The 18,387-nt window shown below is 55.5% G+C and overlaps 1 protein-coding gene across 1 annotated transcript; it reads right to left on the bottom strand.

Annotated features, from left to right (window-relative positions):
• Positions 1-688: 688 nt before the first annotated feature.
• IGSF10 (immunoglobulin superfamily member 10) lies at positions 689-14,323 on the bottom strand. Its single transcript, XM_071438276.1, has 7 exons — positions 14,104-14,323; positions 12,916-13,045; positions 11,904-12,294; positions 8,481-11,399; positions 6,969-7,850; positions 5,072-5,972; positions 689-4,409 (listed from the first exon to the last, which is right to left on the bottom strand). Exons 1-7 carry the CDS (start codon positions 14,298-14,300, stop codon positions 2,501-2,503), a joined length of 7,329 nt encoding a protein of 2,442 aa, XP_071294377.1. The 5' UTR covers positions 14,301-14,323; the 3' UTR covers positions 689-2,500.
• Between the last annotated feature and the right edge of the window lie 4,064 nt (positions 14,324-18,387).

Genomic DNA, 18,387 nt, shown 5'->3' with positions numbered 1-18,387 from the left:
GAGCAGCAGTTTAAAATTTTGGCTCCAGTTATAAATATTAAATATTCCTTCCTGAAGCTCCAAATACAACTAACCTGTATTGTAACTGTGTAAAGTCTTCAGAATATAGTAGAGAGTGGCTAAAAAGTTTAAGGATATGCTGCTTTTGAAAACAAATGTATAAGATGACCTTTGAAGTCTGACAGAGCGATACATGGTTTTAATCAAGCGGCAGAGAGTGCATAAACTGCTGCATATCACAAAATTGGCTTGAAATATAAGATGTTCAGGCCATGCTTTTGATGTGACACACAACTTTTGTTCAGCAGCAGTAGCGAGATGCTTTATGTGACACAGAACATAGAGCAGCCCACAGTCTTTGAGCTTTTTCTTTCTCATTCACAAGTGGCAGTTTTCAAAGTTGCTTTGCCCATTTAAATTTTCAGGCCAGAATCGGGTTTAATCCAGGCTGTGCCTCTACAGAGGTGGATACTCACAAGTATTTCCAATAGCTGCATCACTGGTGATTTTTCTCCTCATCTCTGTAAGGATATCCTGTCTAGAGTGGCAAAGGCTTTGTTGGAGGACTTGGATTTGTGTTTGGTTCTATGGGGAACTGGCAGCTGTGGGGAAGGATCACTGCTGCTTCCATCTCCTGCCCATCCCTGGGCTTTTCTGGTGGAATGGTTTTAGAAGTGGCCAAGTGCAGCCGTGCAGCATTCCAGTCACACAGGGAACACACGGGGAGAGGGGAGGGGAGGGACAGGGGGCTTTGTCCCCTGTGGACAGAGAAGGGAGCCCCTGACCAGGTGAGGCGCTGGTGGCTGGCCCTGCTCCCTGTCCCTGTGCTGTCCTTGGGGAGCATCCCTGCTGCCCCTGCTGTGTCCCACCACAGGGCACTGCTCCTGACTTGGGGCCCTTGATTTTTGGGCTGTACTGCTAACAGGCTGGGGGGAAAATGGGGTTTCCTGTTTGAAGATCCTTTTAAATTAAATTGTTAGTAATAAACCAGAGTTGCATGAAGACAGCCAAACAAACTGAATTCCTTCTGAGACATAACTTTCTGCTGGATTGGAGCCTTTGCTGGATTAGGGAATGATTTTACCCAACAACTGTCACTGACAAATCCTTTTTAAATCTCATTATGCTTGTTTCCTTTATTTCCACAGTTTTTCCAAACATATTTCAGGTAGGTGAGGATAACTAGGAAAAGTTTGCTATAGAAAAGTAGAGAAAATACAGTCATGCTGAAATTGCAGCTTTTGAGTTAAAAAGCATTAATCTTATATAATTTGCATCCATTTTTGAGGGTTTTTAAAATAGTTCTTATATGTTGAACAAACTGATGGGAGAGTGTTGTGGCAATGGGCACCTGCCTGGTGCAGACTCCTCTGCCAGCACCTGCACAGCAGAAGGTGCTGTGGGCTGGGTTTATGCTCCCCAAAAACCTCCATGTGCTGGTTAGTGCCTTTGATAACCTCAGCAGTTCCTACAGCCTGGTAGCCAGGAGATTACACATGTTTAAAGTGAGGGATTTGGTTTCAGAAAGGGAAAAGATGCTGAAGTCTTGTAAAACACTGAAACTGCCTTCAGTAAGCACCAGGTTTTGCTGAGCAAAGCTGGGGCGGTTTCTGTAGCGCCCACGGAGTTATTAGGGTACAGGATTACTCCAGTTTTATTCAGCACACCAGATTTCCAAAGAATCACTTAATTAAAAGCATTAGAAGCACGTGCATTTTCACTGGGTCTAATGAGAAAAACAGTTGTGGATTGAGGAGGCAGGTCTGTAAAGCTGAGGGCCCAGGGACGGATGGTGGGCGCTGAGTTTGGGGTGCTGATCCCGCTGTGCTCAGCGCCACAGCTGCAGCGGGGCATCCTGAAGCCTTCCCTTCTGCAGGCTGTCAGGAAGGGAGCCCTCAGGTGTTCTGAGAGTTCTCAGGTGCTCCCTGCGTCCTTGCTGTGCAGGACACCCTCCTGCCCTCGCTGCCCTCCCCACCTGCTGGCCCCTGTGCCAGGGCGGTACAGCCTGTGGCTTGGGCACCTGCGGCTCAGGCACTGTGGGGTTTGTTCCTGCCATGGCTTGGGCACAATGGGGTTTGTTCCTGCCGTGGTTTGGGCACTGTGGGGTTTGTTCCTGCCATGGCTTGGGCACAATGGGGTTTGTTCCTGCCATGGCTTGGGCACTGTGGGGTTTGTTCCTGTCATGGCTTGGGCACAGTGGGGTTTGTTCCTGCCGTGGCTCGGGCACTGTGGGGTTTGTTCCTGCCATGGCTTGGGCACTTAAGTGCCTTAATGTTGCTGTCCTTTAAATCCCCTGAACATGGAGAGAACCAATGCTAGGAAATAATGCTAGAGCTAATTTTCCCTTTCCTCTCTCCTTTTGCCCAGTGACTGCAGACTGAATGCTGTGATGTGCCCAGGCACTCAGGTGCTTTTGGCTGCCTTTGATTGAAGCCATTGCAGGGCTGAGCCCAGCCTGGCTGCAGCCTGTGTTCCCCACCATTCCTGCTGTGTTTCTGGCTCAGATGACATGGACGTAGGTGGCTGCAGTGTCAGTGCCCAGAGGGTTCCTCGCTGTGCACCTGTACGTGCCAGAACTGGAGGGCTGGGGGTTCTGCAGGAGCAGGGTTCCCGTGGGGTGGAGCAGCTCGCCCCCAGAGCCCCGGCCCTGGTGAGCTGTGGAGAGAATGGAATGGTCAGGTAACTCCCAGGTGATTTCTGGCTTGGGGATGCCCAGCACGACGCAGTGGAGCTGAACTGCTGCCCCTGGCATGGTGTGGATGGCCGGGGGGGGTCTGCCCATGATCCGCGGGGCGTAGGCTGCGACCATGACAGGGATGGTGAGGGAGGAGTCCCCGGCCTCGTTGTGGGCCCGGCACAGGTAGCTGCCTGTGTCGTGGGGCGAGGCTGCCCCGATGACCAGGGTGCCGTTGTCCAGCAGCAGGAGCCTCCCGCTGAGCTGCGGCCGCTCCAGCACGCGCCCCCCCGGCAGCGTCCACGCCAAGCGGGGCCTGGGGCTGCCCTCGGCCAGGCAGTGCAGAGACAGGGGCTCCCCGCTGACCCCCCGCACCAGCCCCGCAGGCCGGGTCAGGATCCTGGGCTTCTGGGCCACCTCCAGCACCATCAGCTTCTCGATGTAGCCCACCTGGTTCCGCGCAGCGCAGCGGTACCGCCCGGCGTGCTGGCTCTCGGGGCTCAGGATGGTCAGGGCGCCGTTGCTTCCTGCGACAAACTGGGGTGTCCTGATGCTGCTGGAAAACCACGTGCCGTTGGGCAGCATCCAGCTTATATCCGGGGGAGGGTTTCCATCCACAGAACAGTTCAGTGTGATAGGTTTCCCAGGTTTTGCTATTATTTTTTCATTGAAAGGGTTTTTGAACATTGGTCTCCGTAGCATTTCTGTGACTTCCATCTGCACCACCAGCACAGTCTCTCCCCCATCATTACGTGCCACACAGGTAAAATCCCCCGTGTCTGAGGGCCTGATGTTCCGAATCTCAAGTGTCCCATTTTTGTGCACCACAATCCTGCTCCCGTAATATGGGGCTGTTAGGAAAATGTTATCAGGCATGATCCACATAATCTGGGGAGGAGGTGTCCCTTCTGCCCGGCAGTTGATGTGTTTCTTGGAGTGCCTCACTGCCGTCACCTTCATGATCGTTTTGTTCCCGTGTACACCATTGATGATGGGGGGTTTAGCAGCCACACCCAGCTTGTACAGCTTGCTGTCGTCCCCGCCAGGGTTCTGAGCCACACACAGGTACTCCCCAGCATCCAGCAGGCCAGCCTGGCTGATGGACAGCGAGCCGTTGGCGTGCAGGGAGTGCCTTTCTGTGGACGAGGAGATCATCTCACTGGAGGGCAGCAACCAGAATATCTGTGCCCTGGGCTCTCCAGCAGCCTCACAGTCCAGCAGGGCTGTGTCTCCAGCTGTCACTGTGACGTGTGTCTTGTGATTGTGCTTTATTTGAGGGGCTGCCACAACGACTGTGACGTGGATCTTCATCTCGTCCCTCCCCAGAGTGTTTTGGGCGTAGCACGTGTAGTCTCCTCCTTCTGCCACTCCAGCTTTGTTGAGGTGCAGAGTGCCGTTGTGGAAGAGGATGTACCTGCGAGCCCTGTGCCCGCTGTCGTCCGCCAGCATCGCGTTGTTCACCACCGTCCCGTCCGGCAGGCCCCAGGATATTGCTGGGGTGGGCGAGCCTGAGGCCTTGCAGTCCACTCTGAAATCCTTCCCGTATGGCACCAGCTTCTCCAGCTGCTGTTTGTGGTCAATCCTGGCTGGTTTCATTGTGATGCTGACTTTCATCAGGATCAGATCTTCCCCAATTCTGTTCCTTGCGACGCACAGGTAATCACCTGCATCCTTTTCTGTAACTGCCTCAATAGCCAAGGATCCATTGGGGTAGACATGGATCCGACTTCCCATTCTGTTGGGACAGAGAGAGAGGAAAAGAATTACGGCAGCAAGTGCTAGGGGTGAACACTGAGCTCTGGAAGGGACTGACTGTGTTAGCAGCAGGGTACAACACAGGAGGCCTTTCCACAGGTGCTGTGCCCATGCCCCCTGCCCACCCAGCGCATCCTGCCCTGATGTTGCTGCCAGGTTTGGAGCTGTGTGGATGTGAGCGGTGCTGGCTCTGCTGGGAACACCCTGAGCTGGGGCTGTCTCTCCTGAGGTGGAGGTGAGTGTTACTGTGGGAGGGGGTGGGGGACACCCCCAAAGGCAGACAGGGCAGAGATGAGAGAAACCCCTCCCTCCTGAGCCCTGCTTCACAAATCTGTTACAAATAACTTCCCCTCCGCTAAACTGACAGCAGCCAGCCAGTGCATGGTGACAGTAATTAATTACCTTAATTCAAATATGACTTGTACCTGTTTTGAGACCTCATTCACCTATGGCAATTGATGTAATCTATTAATAGGTCTGTTATTAGATATAGATGCTATTAGAACAGATGTTCAACAACTGTTAAATGCTTAAAGTTTGGTTTAGTTTACAGTGTATTAGTGCTGTATTAGGCTCTTACATGAGCACCAGAGCAGACAATGTTTGAAGCTCCAAATAGGAGGAGGAAAAAAAGGGTCATACCTGTGCCACTGGTCCACAAGAGCCTTGGAGGGCAACCTCCAGATTATCCTGGGTGTGGGCTCCCCATTTGCTGTACAGTTCAGAAGCAGCCTCTCCCCAAAGTTCAGCCGCGTCAGTTCCTGGGAGGCGGTGGCAATTGTCGGAGGTGTGTCTCTGTGCTCCACCACGAGGCTGACCACCCTCCTGTCCGAGCCCGTGGAGCTGGTGGCGATGCACTCGTAGGTGCCGCTGTCGGAGGGGCTGATGCTGCCCAGGAGCAGGGTTCCGTTGGCGAGCAGGACCAGCCTGGCGTGCAGCGCCTGCAGGGGTCTCAGCGCGGCGCCGCCGGGCAGCACCCAGTGCACGCCGGGCTCGGGCTCGCCGTGCGCCGTGCAGGGCAGGCTCAGGCTCTGCCCCGCCGCCCCTGCCACGTTCTCTCTTTTCTCCTCCAGGATGGCGGGGGGCGCCGCCACCACCTGCAGCCGGAGGGGCAGCGCGTCGGAGCCCGCGGCGTTGCGGGCCCGGCAGGTGTAGGTGCCCCTGTCGTAGACGGTGACGGCCCGGATGAGCAGCGTGCCGTCCGCTCGCACCCTCGCCCTGCCGCGGCCCGCCGAGCCCGGGCGCAGCTCGGTGCCGTCGGGCAGCAGCCAGGAGATGCGGGGCGCGGGGCTGCCCCGGGCCCGGCACGGCAGCGCCGCCGCCGCCCCGGAGTGCGCGGTCAGCGGGCGGGCGGCGGCGATGCGCGGCGGCAGCGCCCGCACGGCCAGCGTGGCCAGCAGCCGGGCCGAGCCCAGAGCGTTGGCAGCCGTGCACAGGTACTGCCCGGCGTCCTGCGGCCCCGCCCGGGCGATGGCCAGAGTCCCGCTGGGCAGCACCGACCGGCGGCCCGGGGCATCGCCGTGAGCCACCGGGGCATCGCGCCCTGCGGAGCAAGGCACGGACAGTCACTGCCTGGGGCACGCTGGGACTGACTGGGACAGATTGGGACTGCCTGGGACACGCTGGGACAGACTGGGATAGACTGGGACACGCTGGGACAGACTGGGATAGACTGGGATAGACTGGGACACACTGGGACAGACTGGGACTGCCTGGGACACGCTGGGACAGACTGGGACAGACTGGGACTGACTGGGACACGCTGGGACAGACTGGGACAGACTGGGATAGACTGGGATAGACTGGGATAGCCTGGGACACACTGGGACACACTGAGACAGACTGGGACTGACTGGGACACACTGGAACAGACTAGGACAGACTGGGACTGCCTGGGACAGACTGGGACTGCCTGGGACAGACTGGGATAACCTGGACAGCCTGGCACTGCCTAGGACAACTGGGACAGACTGGGATAGCCTGGCACTGCCTGCCTCTTGTTGCATTTTCCTCAGTCCCAAATACCCTGACCTGCTCTGCTCTGCCCAAATAACCAAGACAACAGTGATAAACCAGAAAGAAATCAGAGAATTCTGCATATAGACTGACAAAGCTTTAAAGTAAGAATGAAGCTGAATCTCCAGTAGAGACAAAGTTTGGATAAAGCACACAGGGCTTTGCAATCCAAACCTGGCACAGCTCTAACTCAGTTTGAGTGGTTTTTACCACATTTTTGTTTTTGTTTGTCTCACTGTGCTGGAATAGCAGGTAATGTAGAATAAATGCTGAACTTTTCCCACGATAAGCAAGGAATTATAATTAAACATAGATTTGATTTTTTTAATCATTTCACTAAAGAGCTGTTCCAGAATCAGCACTAAGTTGCTCCAGTGAGTCTCTGTCGCTGTTTCCAAGTTTGCCTTTCACTAATATTTCACAGTACTCTGAAATGAAGCAATGCTTGAGTTTGGCACACAGAAGAGGTGCCAAATTACAGGGCTAATGGAAGGTAAATTCTAGAGAGGTTTATCAAGCTCACCTGATGGTATCTTGGTCCACTGTATTGTTGGAGGGGGGTTCCCAGTAGCTTCACATGGAATAAAAGCATCAGAATCTGCCAGCACAGTGAAAGCAGCCACTTTTCCTCCGACTATCCTGGGCTTTGAAAAATGTTCTTTGCTTGCAGATCCTAGGGTGATGGGAGTGGGCAGGGTGGTGGTGTCTCGATTGTGCCGCCTGTCAGACGAGGCGCTGCCGGGGCCGTCCTTGTCCCCTCCCCAGGGAGCTGCGACCTGCGGTGCCTGCAGCGTGTTCCCCCTCTCGGAGCCCTCGGGAGGCGGCCTGGGCTGCAGCTGGGGCTGGCCGTGCCCCCGGGGGGCTGGCAGGGGCCGGGGGTGCCGGGTGCTGGGAGCAGTGACCGCGGCGGGGGCTCTGGCCGGGAGCGCGGGCTGAGCTTGAGCTGCGCCCTCCCCCGGACCCAGCTGGGGCCTTTCTCCTGCCCCGGCAGTGGCTCTGGTGCGCTGGGCAGGTCCTGGCCCCGGCGTGGCACTGACGGCAGCAGGTGGGGCACCGGTGGCACCAGGGGGCTCATCCGGCCATGGTGAGGTTTGGGCACCCACGGTGGGGGTCAGGGCAGGTGCCGTGGCCAGCCGGGTGCTCCTCTGTGAGCCCGGAGGGGTTTGGGGTGCCATGGGGGGGCTCTGGGCAGCCCCACTGCCAGGCAGTGCTGTTACTGACAGGGTGCTCCTGCAGGTGCCCGGGGCTGCTGCTGCCGGCGCGGCTGCCATGGGCCCGGGCTGAGGGGCCTCGGGGCTCCCAGGGACCCCCAGTGCTGCTGTTCCAGTCCTGGAGCCTGCACCGATGCTCCCAGGGAGAGCGTTTGCAGGTGCAGGGCTTGGGGGCACAGCTGGTGAGGTAGGAGCTGTCACTGCAGGGGTGCCTGTGCTTGTTGCTGCAGTGGTTGCATTGCTCACTGCAGGGGTGGCTGCATTGCTCGCTGCAGGGGTGGCTGCAGTGCTCTGGGCTGCAGGGGTGGCTGTGCTTGCTGCAGGGGTGGCTGCAGTGCTCTGGGCTGCAGGGGTGGCTGTGCTTGCTGCAGGGGTGGCTGCAGTGCTCTGGGCTGCAGGGGTGGCTGCAGTGCTCTGGGCTGCAGGGGTGGCTGTGCTTGCTGCAGGGGTGGCTGCAGTGCTCTGGGCTGCAGGGGTTGCAGTGCTCGCTGCAGGGGTGGCTGCAGTGCTCTGGGCTGCAGGGGTTGCATTGCTTGCTGCAGGGGTGGCTGCAGTGCTCTGGGCTGCAGGGGTTGCATTGCTCGCTGCAGGGGTGGCTGCAGTGCTCTGGGCTGCAGGGGTTGCATTGCTCGCTGCAGGGGTGGCTGCAGTGCTCTGGGCTGCAGGGGTGGCTGTGCTCGCTGCAGGGGTGGCTGCAGTGCTCTGGGCTGCAGGGGTGGCTGCAGTGCTCTGGGCTGCAGGGGTTGCATTGCTCGCTGCAGGGGTGGCTGCAGTGCTCTGGGCTGCAGGGGTGGCTGTGCTCGCTGCAGGGGTGGCTGCAGTGCTCTGGGCTGCAGCCACACGCTGTGGTGCAGGTGTTTTAGGAGGCCTCTTCCTCCTCTGACCTCTCCTTCCTCCCACTCTGAGTATTTTGCTTTTGGTGGCTCTGGTGTTGGTTTGAGGAGTAGTACCAAGTGTAACTGTGGGCTTCAAACCCATCACACCCAATCCACTGGCTGCAGGAGTGGCAGTGTCCTCTGCAGTGACAGACACCACTGTGGCAGCAGCTTTTGGCCTTGCACCACGTTTCTTTTCCTCTTCCCTGAGGAAAGCTGTGTTTTGATGGGTACCCACGGGGCGCTCCAATGGCATTTTCATGGTGGAGGGGGAGGACTGGGGTGTGTCTGGGCTGAATGGGTTGATGGAACTGCTGGAGTTATTTGAGCTTGGTACATTTGATGCGTAGTTCATATTAAGTTGGACACCTGTAGCCACAGCTGTACTTCCTCTGGCAGACCCTGGTCTCCCAAAATTGTATCGGGGCTCTTTCATTCCTGGGACACGTCCTGGTCTAACAATTCGTCTCTGACCAGAAATTTTCCTTCGTCTTCCATGGTGCTGCTGGAGCTGGGGTGGATGAGTTGGAACGCCCTGGATAACCTGAATTTGCTGATGAGTAGTGAAAGTCGAGGCAGGTGGATTAGGGGTTCCTCCTTTCTGAGTACTATGAAAATAAATGGGGCCAAATTCAGAGCTTGGTGCATTGACTGTCACCACAGGGACCTGGTGAACTGTTTTGGTGGAGACATTATCAATGGAGTCAGTAAGAATATGTAACTTGTCTACTGTGCTTTGGGGAGTTACAGCCTTGCTGGTGCCTGTAGCTTCTGTCATGGGTGTCATGGATGCAGATTTTAGGTGCTGGTCATCACTTTCCCCAGAATACATTGACTTCTGCCCATCGGGGAAGAGTGTGGCTGTCCCACTAGGTACAGTTGGCTGTTTTACATCATTTGCTGATATTTGACTCAAAATAGATCTTTCCCATGAGTCTGTAGGTTTTGGAAGTGTTTGCAGCCTTTTGCTGGCAGGCGCCCCAGGGTGTGGAAGAGGTGAGGGTCGGGGAGTTATTGGCTCTGTGAGCAGGAGGGAGGTGCTCCGGGCAGGAGGGGGATTTGCATTTTCCTTGGGCCCTGCAGTGATCGTGAGCTCTGTTGCTCTGCCCAGAGCAGATACTGGGGATCTCTCTGTTGCTGCTATCATGAATTCTTCTTCTGGAGATATGAGATCACCAGATGTCTCCTCCTCATCCTCAGGTACCTCTGAGAGCTTATGGGCTTGAATGGGTGGTTCTGTTGCAGCTTCTCCTCGTTTGTCTGCCACTGTCGAGTTCCTCTTTGTTTTCTCCAGCAGGGCTGCCCAGCGCTGTGGATCAACTCTCCTGCCTGAGGAAACAAACTGTCTCCTGTGTGCCCTGAAGCGCCGGCCTGTCCTGTCTGTGAGGGGCCAGTGAGGCGTTTTCCCGCGGCTGTTCCTCGGACGTGTGCTCTGGCTGCTGGCTGCTGGTGCAGCAGGTTCCCCGAGAGCCCTCCGGGTGCCTGCAGTGCCCGAGGGACGTCTCTGTGCTGCAGCAGAGCGCGGCAGCTCATTGCCAGAGCCTTCTTCCCAGTCTCCCACAGCCCCATGCTTTTTCTTCAGAGCGGTTTCATCCTGTCTCACCAGCACTTGGAAGACCAAAAGATCAACGCCGAACCGGTTGGCTGCCAGGCATCGGAAGTAGCCCACGTCCCGCTGCGTCACCCCTTGTATTCTCAAGGTGCCATTGGCAAAAATGTGTTTGTTTCCAGCAGACTGATGGAGAATTGTGTGCTCAGGTAGCACCCAGGTGATGGCAGGGTCTGGGGCAGCCGTGGCTGTGCAGGGGAGGTGCAGCGTGCTGCCGAGAGCTGCCGGCACCTGGGCTCCATTGACACCGTTGTGTCCCACGTGAGGATCCACCACTGTAATCCGGAACGTGAGCACGTCAGCATCCTTGTGGTTGGTGCTGATGCAGTGGTAGAGGCCTGAGTCAAACACGTCAGCTGTCCTCAGTGTCAGCACGCCGCTCCTGAGGACCAGGATCCTCCCATCCTCGCTGACGTGAGGAGCTCGCACCTTGCTGCCATCAGCCAGGATCCACTCCACGGCAGGAGCTGGCTGCCCGGCCGCCCGGCACCCCAGCTCCACGGAGCCCCCCGCCAGCACAGCACGCTCCGTTTGGGTGCTGTTGTCCCTGGAAATGATGGCCCAGCCGTGTCTGCCCTGCTCCTTGTCCTGGCTGGGCAGAGGCACCCGGGCCTGGGCGGTGTAGCGGAGGTGCAGCGTGCTGAGCGTGGTGGCCGTCCTGTCCAGCTGCAGGGACACCTGCCTCTGCAGCAGCCACGCTGGCTCCGCTCGCAGCTCTGCCTCGATCCTGGTGAAGAGCTCATCTTTCTCACTGTACACCTGCTTGTATTTGTAGCTGACTGAAGGCTCCCCGGCTGCCCGCACAGTTTGCTCCAGCTTCACGGGAGAGCTGCTGTACAGTGCCAGGATGCTCCACAGCTGCTGGATGTGCCCATAATCGATACCACACACCAGGAATGCTGAGAACGAGGCTTTGAGCACTCTGCTGGGGCCACTTTGGTCAAATGAGATGGGAGACATTTCTTTAGGGCTCTGGACATTGCAAACCAAGTTGCCTCGATTTCCTGCCTGGTCAGTCATATTCAAAACCACAGATCCTATCGGAGCCATCAAGTCCTTGGGAGACACAAAGCTGAAGTCCCCATCGTCTGGCACTGAGAGGTTTCTGGATTTCAGGGAGTCATGGATGACTGGCTTAGTGCAGGTGAAAGATGCAGAAGGGAGATCCACTAAACTTTTCCCATTATGAGTTTTGGGACTAGCACAGACTGGGCATTGCTGGACACCAGAACTTCTCTCTTTTCTGCACTTTATAACATCTGAAGAGAAGAAAACCTCAGTAAGTTTCTGTGCTACAAGTTTTAGTATTAAAAATGACATATAGCTACTAACAAGTGGTTCTTTTGAATAAAATAAAACCAAAGCTTGAAGTGACATGTGAATGGCAGCAGCAGAGAAAGTCCTAGAGTCCCCTGAGTTCCTGAATTTCTTTTAAAGAAGCAAGTGCAATGTGGCTCTTGCTCTTGCCAATTCCACAGAAGCTAGCTTGTTGCCTGTGGATTCTCCCAGTGCACAGAAGCTTTGAACTGGCCAAGGAAAATTCTTATTAAGAAAAGCTGCACTTGGGAATGGCCACAAGATCCATTTAATCTGGGAAATGCAGTGGTGTTAATCTCTTTATCCTGATTGCCCACACCTACACAAATCCTACCTTCCAGTCTTTTCTGGGAGAATAAACAGATGAATAAAGGACAGTTACCTGTATCAGGAAGAGCAAGATGCTACAACAGGATTAAAGAGCATGAGCAAAGCCTTCAGCTCACCTGGTCTCTCCCGTGCCCACCCTGCAAACCCCTGCAGGCTGCAGTCGCAGGACCAGGGGTTTCCGTGGAGGTAAATGCTCTCGAGCTCTGACATGTAGGAAAACATCTCTTGTGGAAGTGAAGTCAGCACATTGTCAGACAGAGAGATGTGCTTCAGGAAGGATATTCTGAATATTTGGCTATAGCGCAAGGTGACAAAAGTGTCTGGGTGCAGCTGCTGAAGGAAATTTCCATCCAGGTGGACCAGCCTCAAGGAAGTGAGCCCGTAGAAAACATTGGGATTCACAAATTCAATTTGATTGTGGTCCATATGCAGCCGTACCAAGCTGTTCAGGCCATAAAATACATCCTGCTGAAGCACTCTGACCTTGTTGTAACTCATTTTTAAGACCTGTTCATGACAAAGTAAAAAATGCATAATATTAAGCCAAAGTTACAGGACCCCTATTAAATGCTGCTGAAGGTTGCTCTGTGCAGTGAAAGTTCTTCACCAGACCAGGAATGCCAGCTAACTGGAGTTTCTTTAAAGAACTAAAGTGTTTATATACAGTATTAAGTTTCTGCACAGTTTGGCCTTTTTCTCATGAAGGCTAGAAAGGGACAGGATTGTAGTGAAGGGAAAGGGAAACCTCAGTGGAAAAAAATCCTCAAAAAGCCCCAAACTGACTAACAAATTAACAATGACAGGTTTCCTTTCCAGACACAGTAGTTGGAGCTTTGCAATCTTTCTCCTCTGTAGGAAGAGAGTTTTGACTGCAGTTGCCTGCTCAGGTATAGCTGAGAGATACCTACCAAAGTGTTTGTTGTGCTCTGCACCCTGCACCTGAGTGCCCACCTGGGAAGGAAAGACATTTCCCACCAGGATAGGGGATTTTGAAGGCTGTTGACTTTCACATGAATAAGGTAAGAAACAGGAAACTGAAATGCTGCAGAAGGCTGCCCTGTGGCTGCCTACCCGTATCACTGAGAGTTAAATCATAACCAAATTAACACTGGCTCATTCAGCTCTTACCTGCAGTGAGCGTAAATCACTGAACACCTTCTCAGGGATGGCACTGATCTCATTGCTGTGCAGCATCAGTAACTCCAGCTTCTCCAGGCCAGCAAAGTCCGTGGGGCTGAGCTTTCTCAGGCTGTTGTAGCTGTATGGGATGGGTTTAGTCAGCCCCAACTCGCAGCTTTTAAATCCAACCAACCCAAAACAAAAGAACCACTCTTTGGGAACGGCTGAAGGTAAGCAGCACTCCCCTTGCCAGGAGGAAAGTGAATCATTCCTTCAGGCTGGCACAAAAGGTGGTCACTTTTCCAGGACAGGGTTGAATGGTGAATTCCCAGTGGGTGGGGTGAGTGACAGCAATGAAACACATTTGTCTGTGTCCACTTTGCTACCACTTCAGTGAAAAGTGTCTTGTGTATTCCTGCAGACACATCTGGATGGTTCAAAGGGTATGTGCATCAAAAGGGACACACAGATCAGACAAATACTGCTGATGGGTCTCGTCATTTGATTTAAGAGAGAGGACACTTGCTGGAAACTGCAAGAAGGGGCCAGACAAGCCTGGGCATGATCTATTCCCTGTTCCTTTAACCATTCAGAGAACAGAGCCACCGTGGAGGCTGACATGGCCAGACAAGTGAAATTTCCCTTGAACTCAGCAGATGAAAGCGTAGACCCTAATGCTGTGGGACATTCTGAGTGACAGAATCACAGAACAGGCTGGATCTGAAGGGACCCAGAAGGATCACTGAGTCCAGCCCTTAGGAGAATGGCTCACAGGGGGATCTAACCCCCGACCTTGGTGTTGCATCACTGCAAAGTCTGAGCAGATTTTAATATCTGTGCTCCTTTTCCAGACTACTTTCTGAGCTCTGGACTATCCTTCCCCAGAGAGAAATCTATTTCAGCCTTCTTCCAGGTTCCATGCTACAGACACAACACATTCAGGTAATATAAAGGAAAGTTAAGTTCAAAACGTTCTGAAGTTCTCATGTGTCCTGTGCTAGATCCCCAAAATTTCTCCTTACTGTGGGTGGTCTCGGGCTCTGCTGGCTGTGGCTGCAGCCCCTGCTGAGCGCTGCAGAACATTACAGACTCACCTATTGCTGTGGTTAACATTTAGCCCTAAATCTGGACGGTTAATTACTGCTGTGCAAAGGGCCGAAAGGCAGGCGGGGTGCTCGGGTGGCGCAGCTCACGTACCCCAGGTTGATGCGCTGCACGTCGGGCGGGATGCGCGGGGGCACGGCGCTGAAGTAGCGGAAGGTGCAGTGGAGCTCGGCGGGGCCGTGGCAGGCGCAGGGCCGGGGACAGGCGCCGGTGGCCGGCAGGGAGGCCAGGCAGGCGGCCAGGAGGGTCCCCAGCCAGCGGGGCCCCCATTGCCTGCGCGGGGCCCCCATCCTGCGGGGATCCCACGCCGCCATCCCCGGCGGCGGCGGGCGGGCTCCGGCGGGGGAAGCGGAACACGCGGGCGCTCCCCGCGCCAGCCGAGCTGAGCCGCTCGGGTTTAAGCCACGAGCAAAAAGGAATTCTTAACTTGAAACAAAAACCCGCCCACGAACCAGCCCCCAACTCTCGGGTTTCCCCTCAGCGACGGGTCCGTGTCATGGCCCAAAGCGCTGTCGTTTGACAGCTGCCCCGCTGTGCCCGTGCGATGCGCCGGGAGCTGCGGGCGCAGGAGGGGCCGGAATGCCGCAGGGAGCCGGGGGCAGCTGCAGCGGTGCCCGCCCGTCCCCCGGCCCGGCTGTGCCGAGCGCTCCCGGCCCCGCCGGCGGCTCATCCCCGGAGGCGTCTCCACACGTCAGCTCCTTCCCCGCCAGCAGCAATTCCGAGCAGAATTAACTCATTTCGCATCCCTCGCACAAACCCGCACCGGCACCGGCACCGGCCGCTCCCACCTGCGCGTCCCCACCTGGGCGTTCTTCCTCAGGGCAGGGGCAAACCCGACACCGCCTCCTCCTCGGGGCACCCCGGGCTCCCCGCAGCCCCATGGGCACCGCTCGCTGCGAGGCGGGGAGCGAGGAGCGCCCGCCGCCTCTCCGGGGATGCTGCGGGAGCGCCACCGCCGCTCCCTGGGACCTCCGCACAGGGGAATCCCGCACGGGAATCCCGCATCCCCCGGCCCCGCATCCCTGGGAACCCCGCACGGGAACCCCGCACGGGAATCCCGCATCCCTCGGCCCCGCATCCCCCGGCCCCTCACGGGAATCCCGCATCCCCCGGCCCCTCACGGGAGCCCCGCATCCCCCGGCCCCGCATCCCCCGGCCCCGCATCCCCGGCCCCGCCGGGGCTCGGCTGCCCGGCACTCGAGGAGCGTTCGCTGTCCGGGGGGGTTCGGGCGCGACCCCTCCCGAGAGCGGCCGGGAAACGCTCAGTTCGGTTTGGAGGACGTTTCCTCTCCTTGTAGAGGCGTCTGTCGGTGCTTCAGGTGATTTTTCTCGGCTCAGGGGTGTCTGTGACAGCCACAAACTCGACTGACAGCATCTTTCTGCTCAGAATGTGTCATTCTAGGGCAAACCTCCTTCTAGGAGTCCAACTGGAGATGTAAGGGCAATACGAAGCTTTAAAGACGAGATAAAGATTCAAACATCTTTTTAAAGGTTCTGCTATTGTTCAGATGAGTTCGAAATCAAACGTGAGCTGTGGGAGTTCAGGAGGGCTGGCAGGACCGGGCTGTTCTGTGTAAGCCAGTCAGAGCTTTACTGGTGGGATTCGCTGGCTGGTGTTGGTAAGCTCGGGGTTGGATGGTCCCACCTTGCTCCAGCACGGGAGCTGGGGCCGAGAAGCACTGCCCCACTCACTGTGTCACCGGCACTGGGGGTCAGAAAAAGGGACAATGCCTGGGCTGAGCCCTGCACTGAATCCTGAGGTGGCATCTTTAGGTGCTACCCTAAGAACAGGGAAAATCTTCACAGCTCACACTGAATTCTGTTCCCCTGGGTTCTAGGGAGGGTGAGAAAGCTGTTGTTAGGTGCCTTTTCTCCATCTTAATTACTGTCTGAAAAGCAAAGCATCAATTGCTCTCTTTCAGTTCATCAATTTTTTTCTTCTGGAAGACGGAGGTCAAAGCTTCTGGAGCAACACATTCCAATGCTGTGCTTCTCTGAGTTTAAACACAAGGCAAAAGACATTTTTAAATTATTTGTACCAGTCTCCTTAATTTGTAAACATGGTAGACAAGGAACTGAAGTCCCTTCTGAGAGCATTTTCCAAAATCACATATCTGAAAATCTGCATTAAAATAAAAACAAATGTTTTAAATGTACGTGGACCTTGTCAAAATTTTGAGAACAGGGCTTTCATCTCAGGATGTGCTGTCTGTTGTCATTAAGCTGCAGCTCTCACTGCTGAGAGGCAGAGCATTAAATTACAAGAGATACAAAGCTCTCCCTCCGGAAGGTGGCTGAGGAACATGTGGAATATTTTATTATGATGTGGCTGGGATCTCCCAGGGCAGCCTTACGGGGAGCACAGTGTCTGTACAAACCCCAGCTGAGCTCGCTGCTTCGCTGGCAATTCTGGCCTGTGTCTGACTTTGAGACATTGGTTTAGCTGGAATTCATTACAAGGGAGAATGAAGGGAGCTTTTTGGGAAGTGAAACTATATTTTGGCAAGAAAGTGTGACTGAGTGTGAGCTCAGGAGTGCTGGGAAGGGGAAAGCTGAGTGAAGGAGGTGTTCGTGAACTGGATCTGCAGAGCAAATTGTACCTATCAAAAATGGAATTTCACAATTTTAGCTCATTTTTCAGCAGTTCAGTTCCTAACATACCTGTCTGTGGAATAACCTGGCTTTGCCCAAGCCAGGAGGGAAGGCAGAGCTGCTCCACAGCTCATCTGTGGGCTTTGTGTGCTCCTGGGGCACTGTGGGCAGGGACAGCGGGCAGGTCAACAGAAATTCAATTAAAGAGGCAGCTTTGGAGAACACCACCCTGATGTGTTTCATGCATCAGTGTCAGCAAACGGGTTTTTTATGCAATTCTAGTCTTAATTAGGTACCTGAATTATGTATCTGGGTTTTGTTTGATGATGTTTGGTTTTAAATTTGTTCTTCCATTGCAGACGTGGGCTGGTCCCTCCCTCATCCCACTGCTCCCTTGTGATACTGTCCCTGCTGTTTCCCAGGCCAGCACTGCAGGTGCTTCTGTTCCTGCAGTTCCCCTCTCGTGCTCTCTCTCTCTCCACATTGTGCCAATTCTCCTCAAAGGCCCTGTGCAAAGCGTTTTCATTTGTTCTTTTCCTTCCCAGCTTCTTGCTGGCCCAATTCTCCCAATGCCTGCTGGGTGGCTGGATGCCTTGGGAAGGATGACGGGACCCTCCGAGGGCCGTGTTGGGATTTTCACAACAACACTCTTAGGTACAGCTCTCCTGGGGCTCAAGGCCACAGTCAGGCATTCTAGCTCCACTGTAATGAGCTGGACAAGCTCCCAGCAAAGCAGCCAGGGGCCCTGGCAGCAGGGGCAGTGCTTGGAGCTGCTGGGGTGTTTGTGCTGACATTGCTTTGGGACAGTGGTGCTGTCTGCGTGGGCAGGGTGCTGCTGAGCTCAGGGCACCACTGCTGCCCTCCAGGAAGCCAAGCAGCACCTCAGAGGAATGCAAGCTGGAAAGGGGCCTGGGCCATGGCTGCCTTCCTGTCCCCTCCTGTCCCCTCCTGTCCCCAGCCGATCCCTTCCATCAGCAGATTCCTTCTGTCCCCCTGTGCTCCCAATTCCTTCTGTCCCCCTGTGCTCCCAATTCCTTCTGTTCCCCCTGTGTCCCCCTGTGCTCCAGATTCCTTTTGTCCCTCCTGTGTCCCCCTGTGCTCCCAATTCCTTCTGTCCTTGCTGTGCTCTCAATTCCTTCAGTCCCCCTGTGCTCCCAATTCCTCCTGTCCCCCTGTGCTCTCAATTCCTCCTGTCCCCCTGTGCTCTCAATTCCTTCTGTTCCCTCCTGTGCTCCCAATTCCTTCTGTTCCCTCCTGTGCTCCCAATTCCTTCTGTTCCCTCCTGTGCTCCCAATTCCTTCTGTCCCCCCATGCTCCCAGTTCCTCCTGTCCCCCTGTGCTCCCCCAGCCCCCGGGTTGGAGACAATCCATCCTCTCTGGGAGGGATGGGCTGTCCTTGATGTCCACACCAGGTGTGAAGGGCCAGGGACCCCCGTGGCTGCTGCTTTTGACCTGCATGCAGCAGAGATGAGCTGGGGCTCTGTAAATCATCCAGGGGTGGGCAGCCTCAGCAGCAGTTCCTGGGGCTGCCTCTCACCCAGCGCCTGGTGAGTGGAGAAGGGGTTTCTGCGTTTTCTCGTCTGGGAAGCTGTGACACCGCTCTCTTGCCGTGGGCAGTGCTGGAGGTGGGCAGCAAGGGAGGGGTTGTCTTCCCTCCAGTTTAGAGAAAAGCCTGTTTAACACTCGGTGTGCCCGAGGAAGATCTGCTCTCCTCATTACTGCAGCAGGTCCTCAGCCGGGGTAATTCCATGTTTGATCTGCTCCCACAGGGGCTCCTGTGCTCTC

Source organism: Agelaius tricolor, unplaced genomic scaffold (genome assembly GCF_023055355.1).
Source record: "Agelaius tricolor isolate 1412-34295 unplaced genomic scaffold, bAgeTri1.0.p SCAF_12, whole genome shotgun sequence".
In the NCBI taxonomy this organism is placed as follows: Eukaryota; Metazoa; Chordata; class Aves; order Passeriformes; family Icteridae; genus Agelaius; species Agelaius tricolor.
Note: the sequence above shows the minus strand (reverse complement) of the source record. Positions and strands in the feature narration are given on the sequence as shown.

What these genes read in the sequence shown, in the direction of transcription:
- IGSF10 (XM_071438276.1), bottom strand. Translation starts at nt 14,300, where the DNA reads ATGGGGGCCCCGCGCAGGCAATGGGGGCCCCGCTGGCTGGGGACCCTC. An exon ending in GTGATTTACGCTCACTGCAG is followed by an intron (nt 12,295 to 12,915) that starts GTAAGAGCTGAA and finishes TGTCATGAACAG; the next exon opens with GTCTTAAAAATGAGTTACAA. An exon ending in GCGTGTGGCTGCAGCCCAGA is followed by an intron (nt 7,851 to 8,480) that starts GCACTGCAGCCA and finishes CTGCAGTGACAG; the next exon opens with CTCCTACCTCACCAGCTGTG.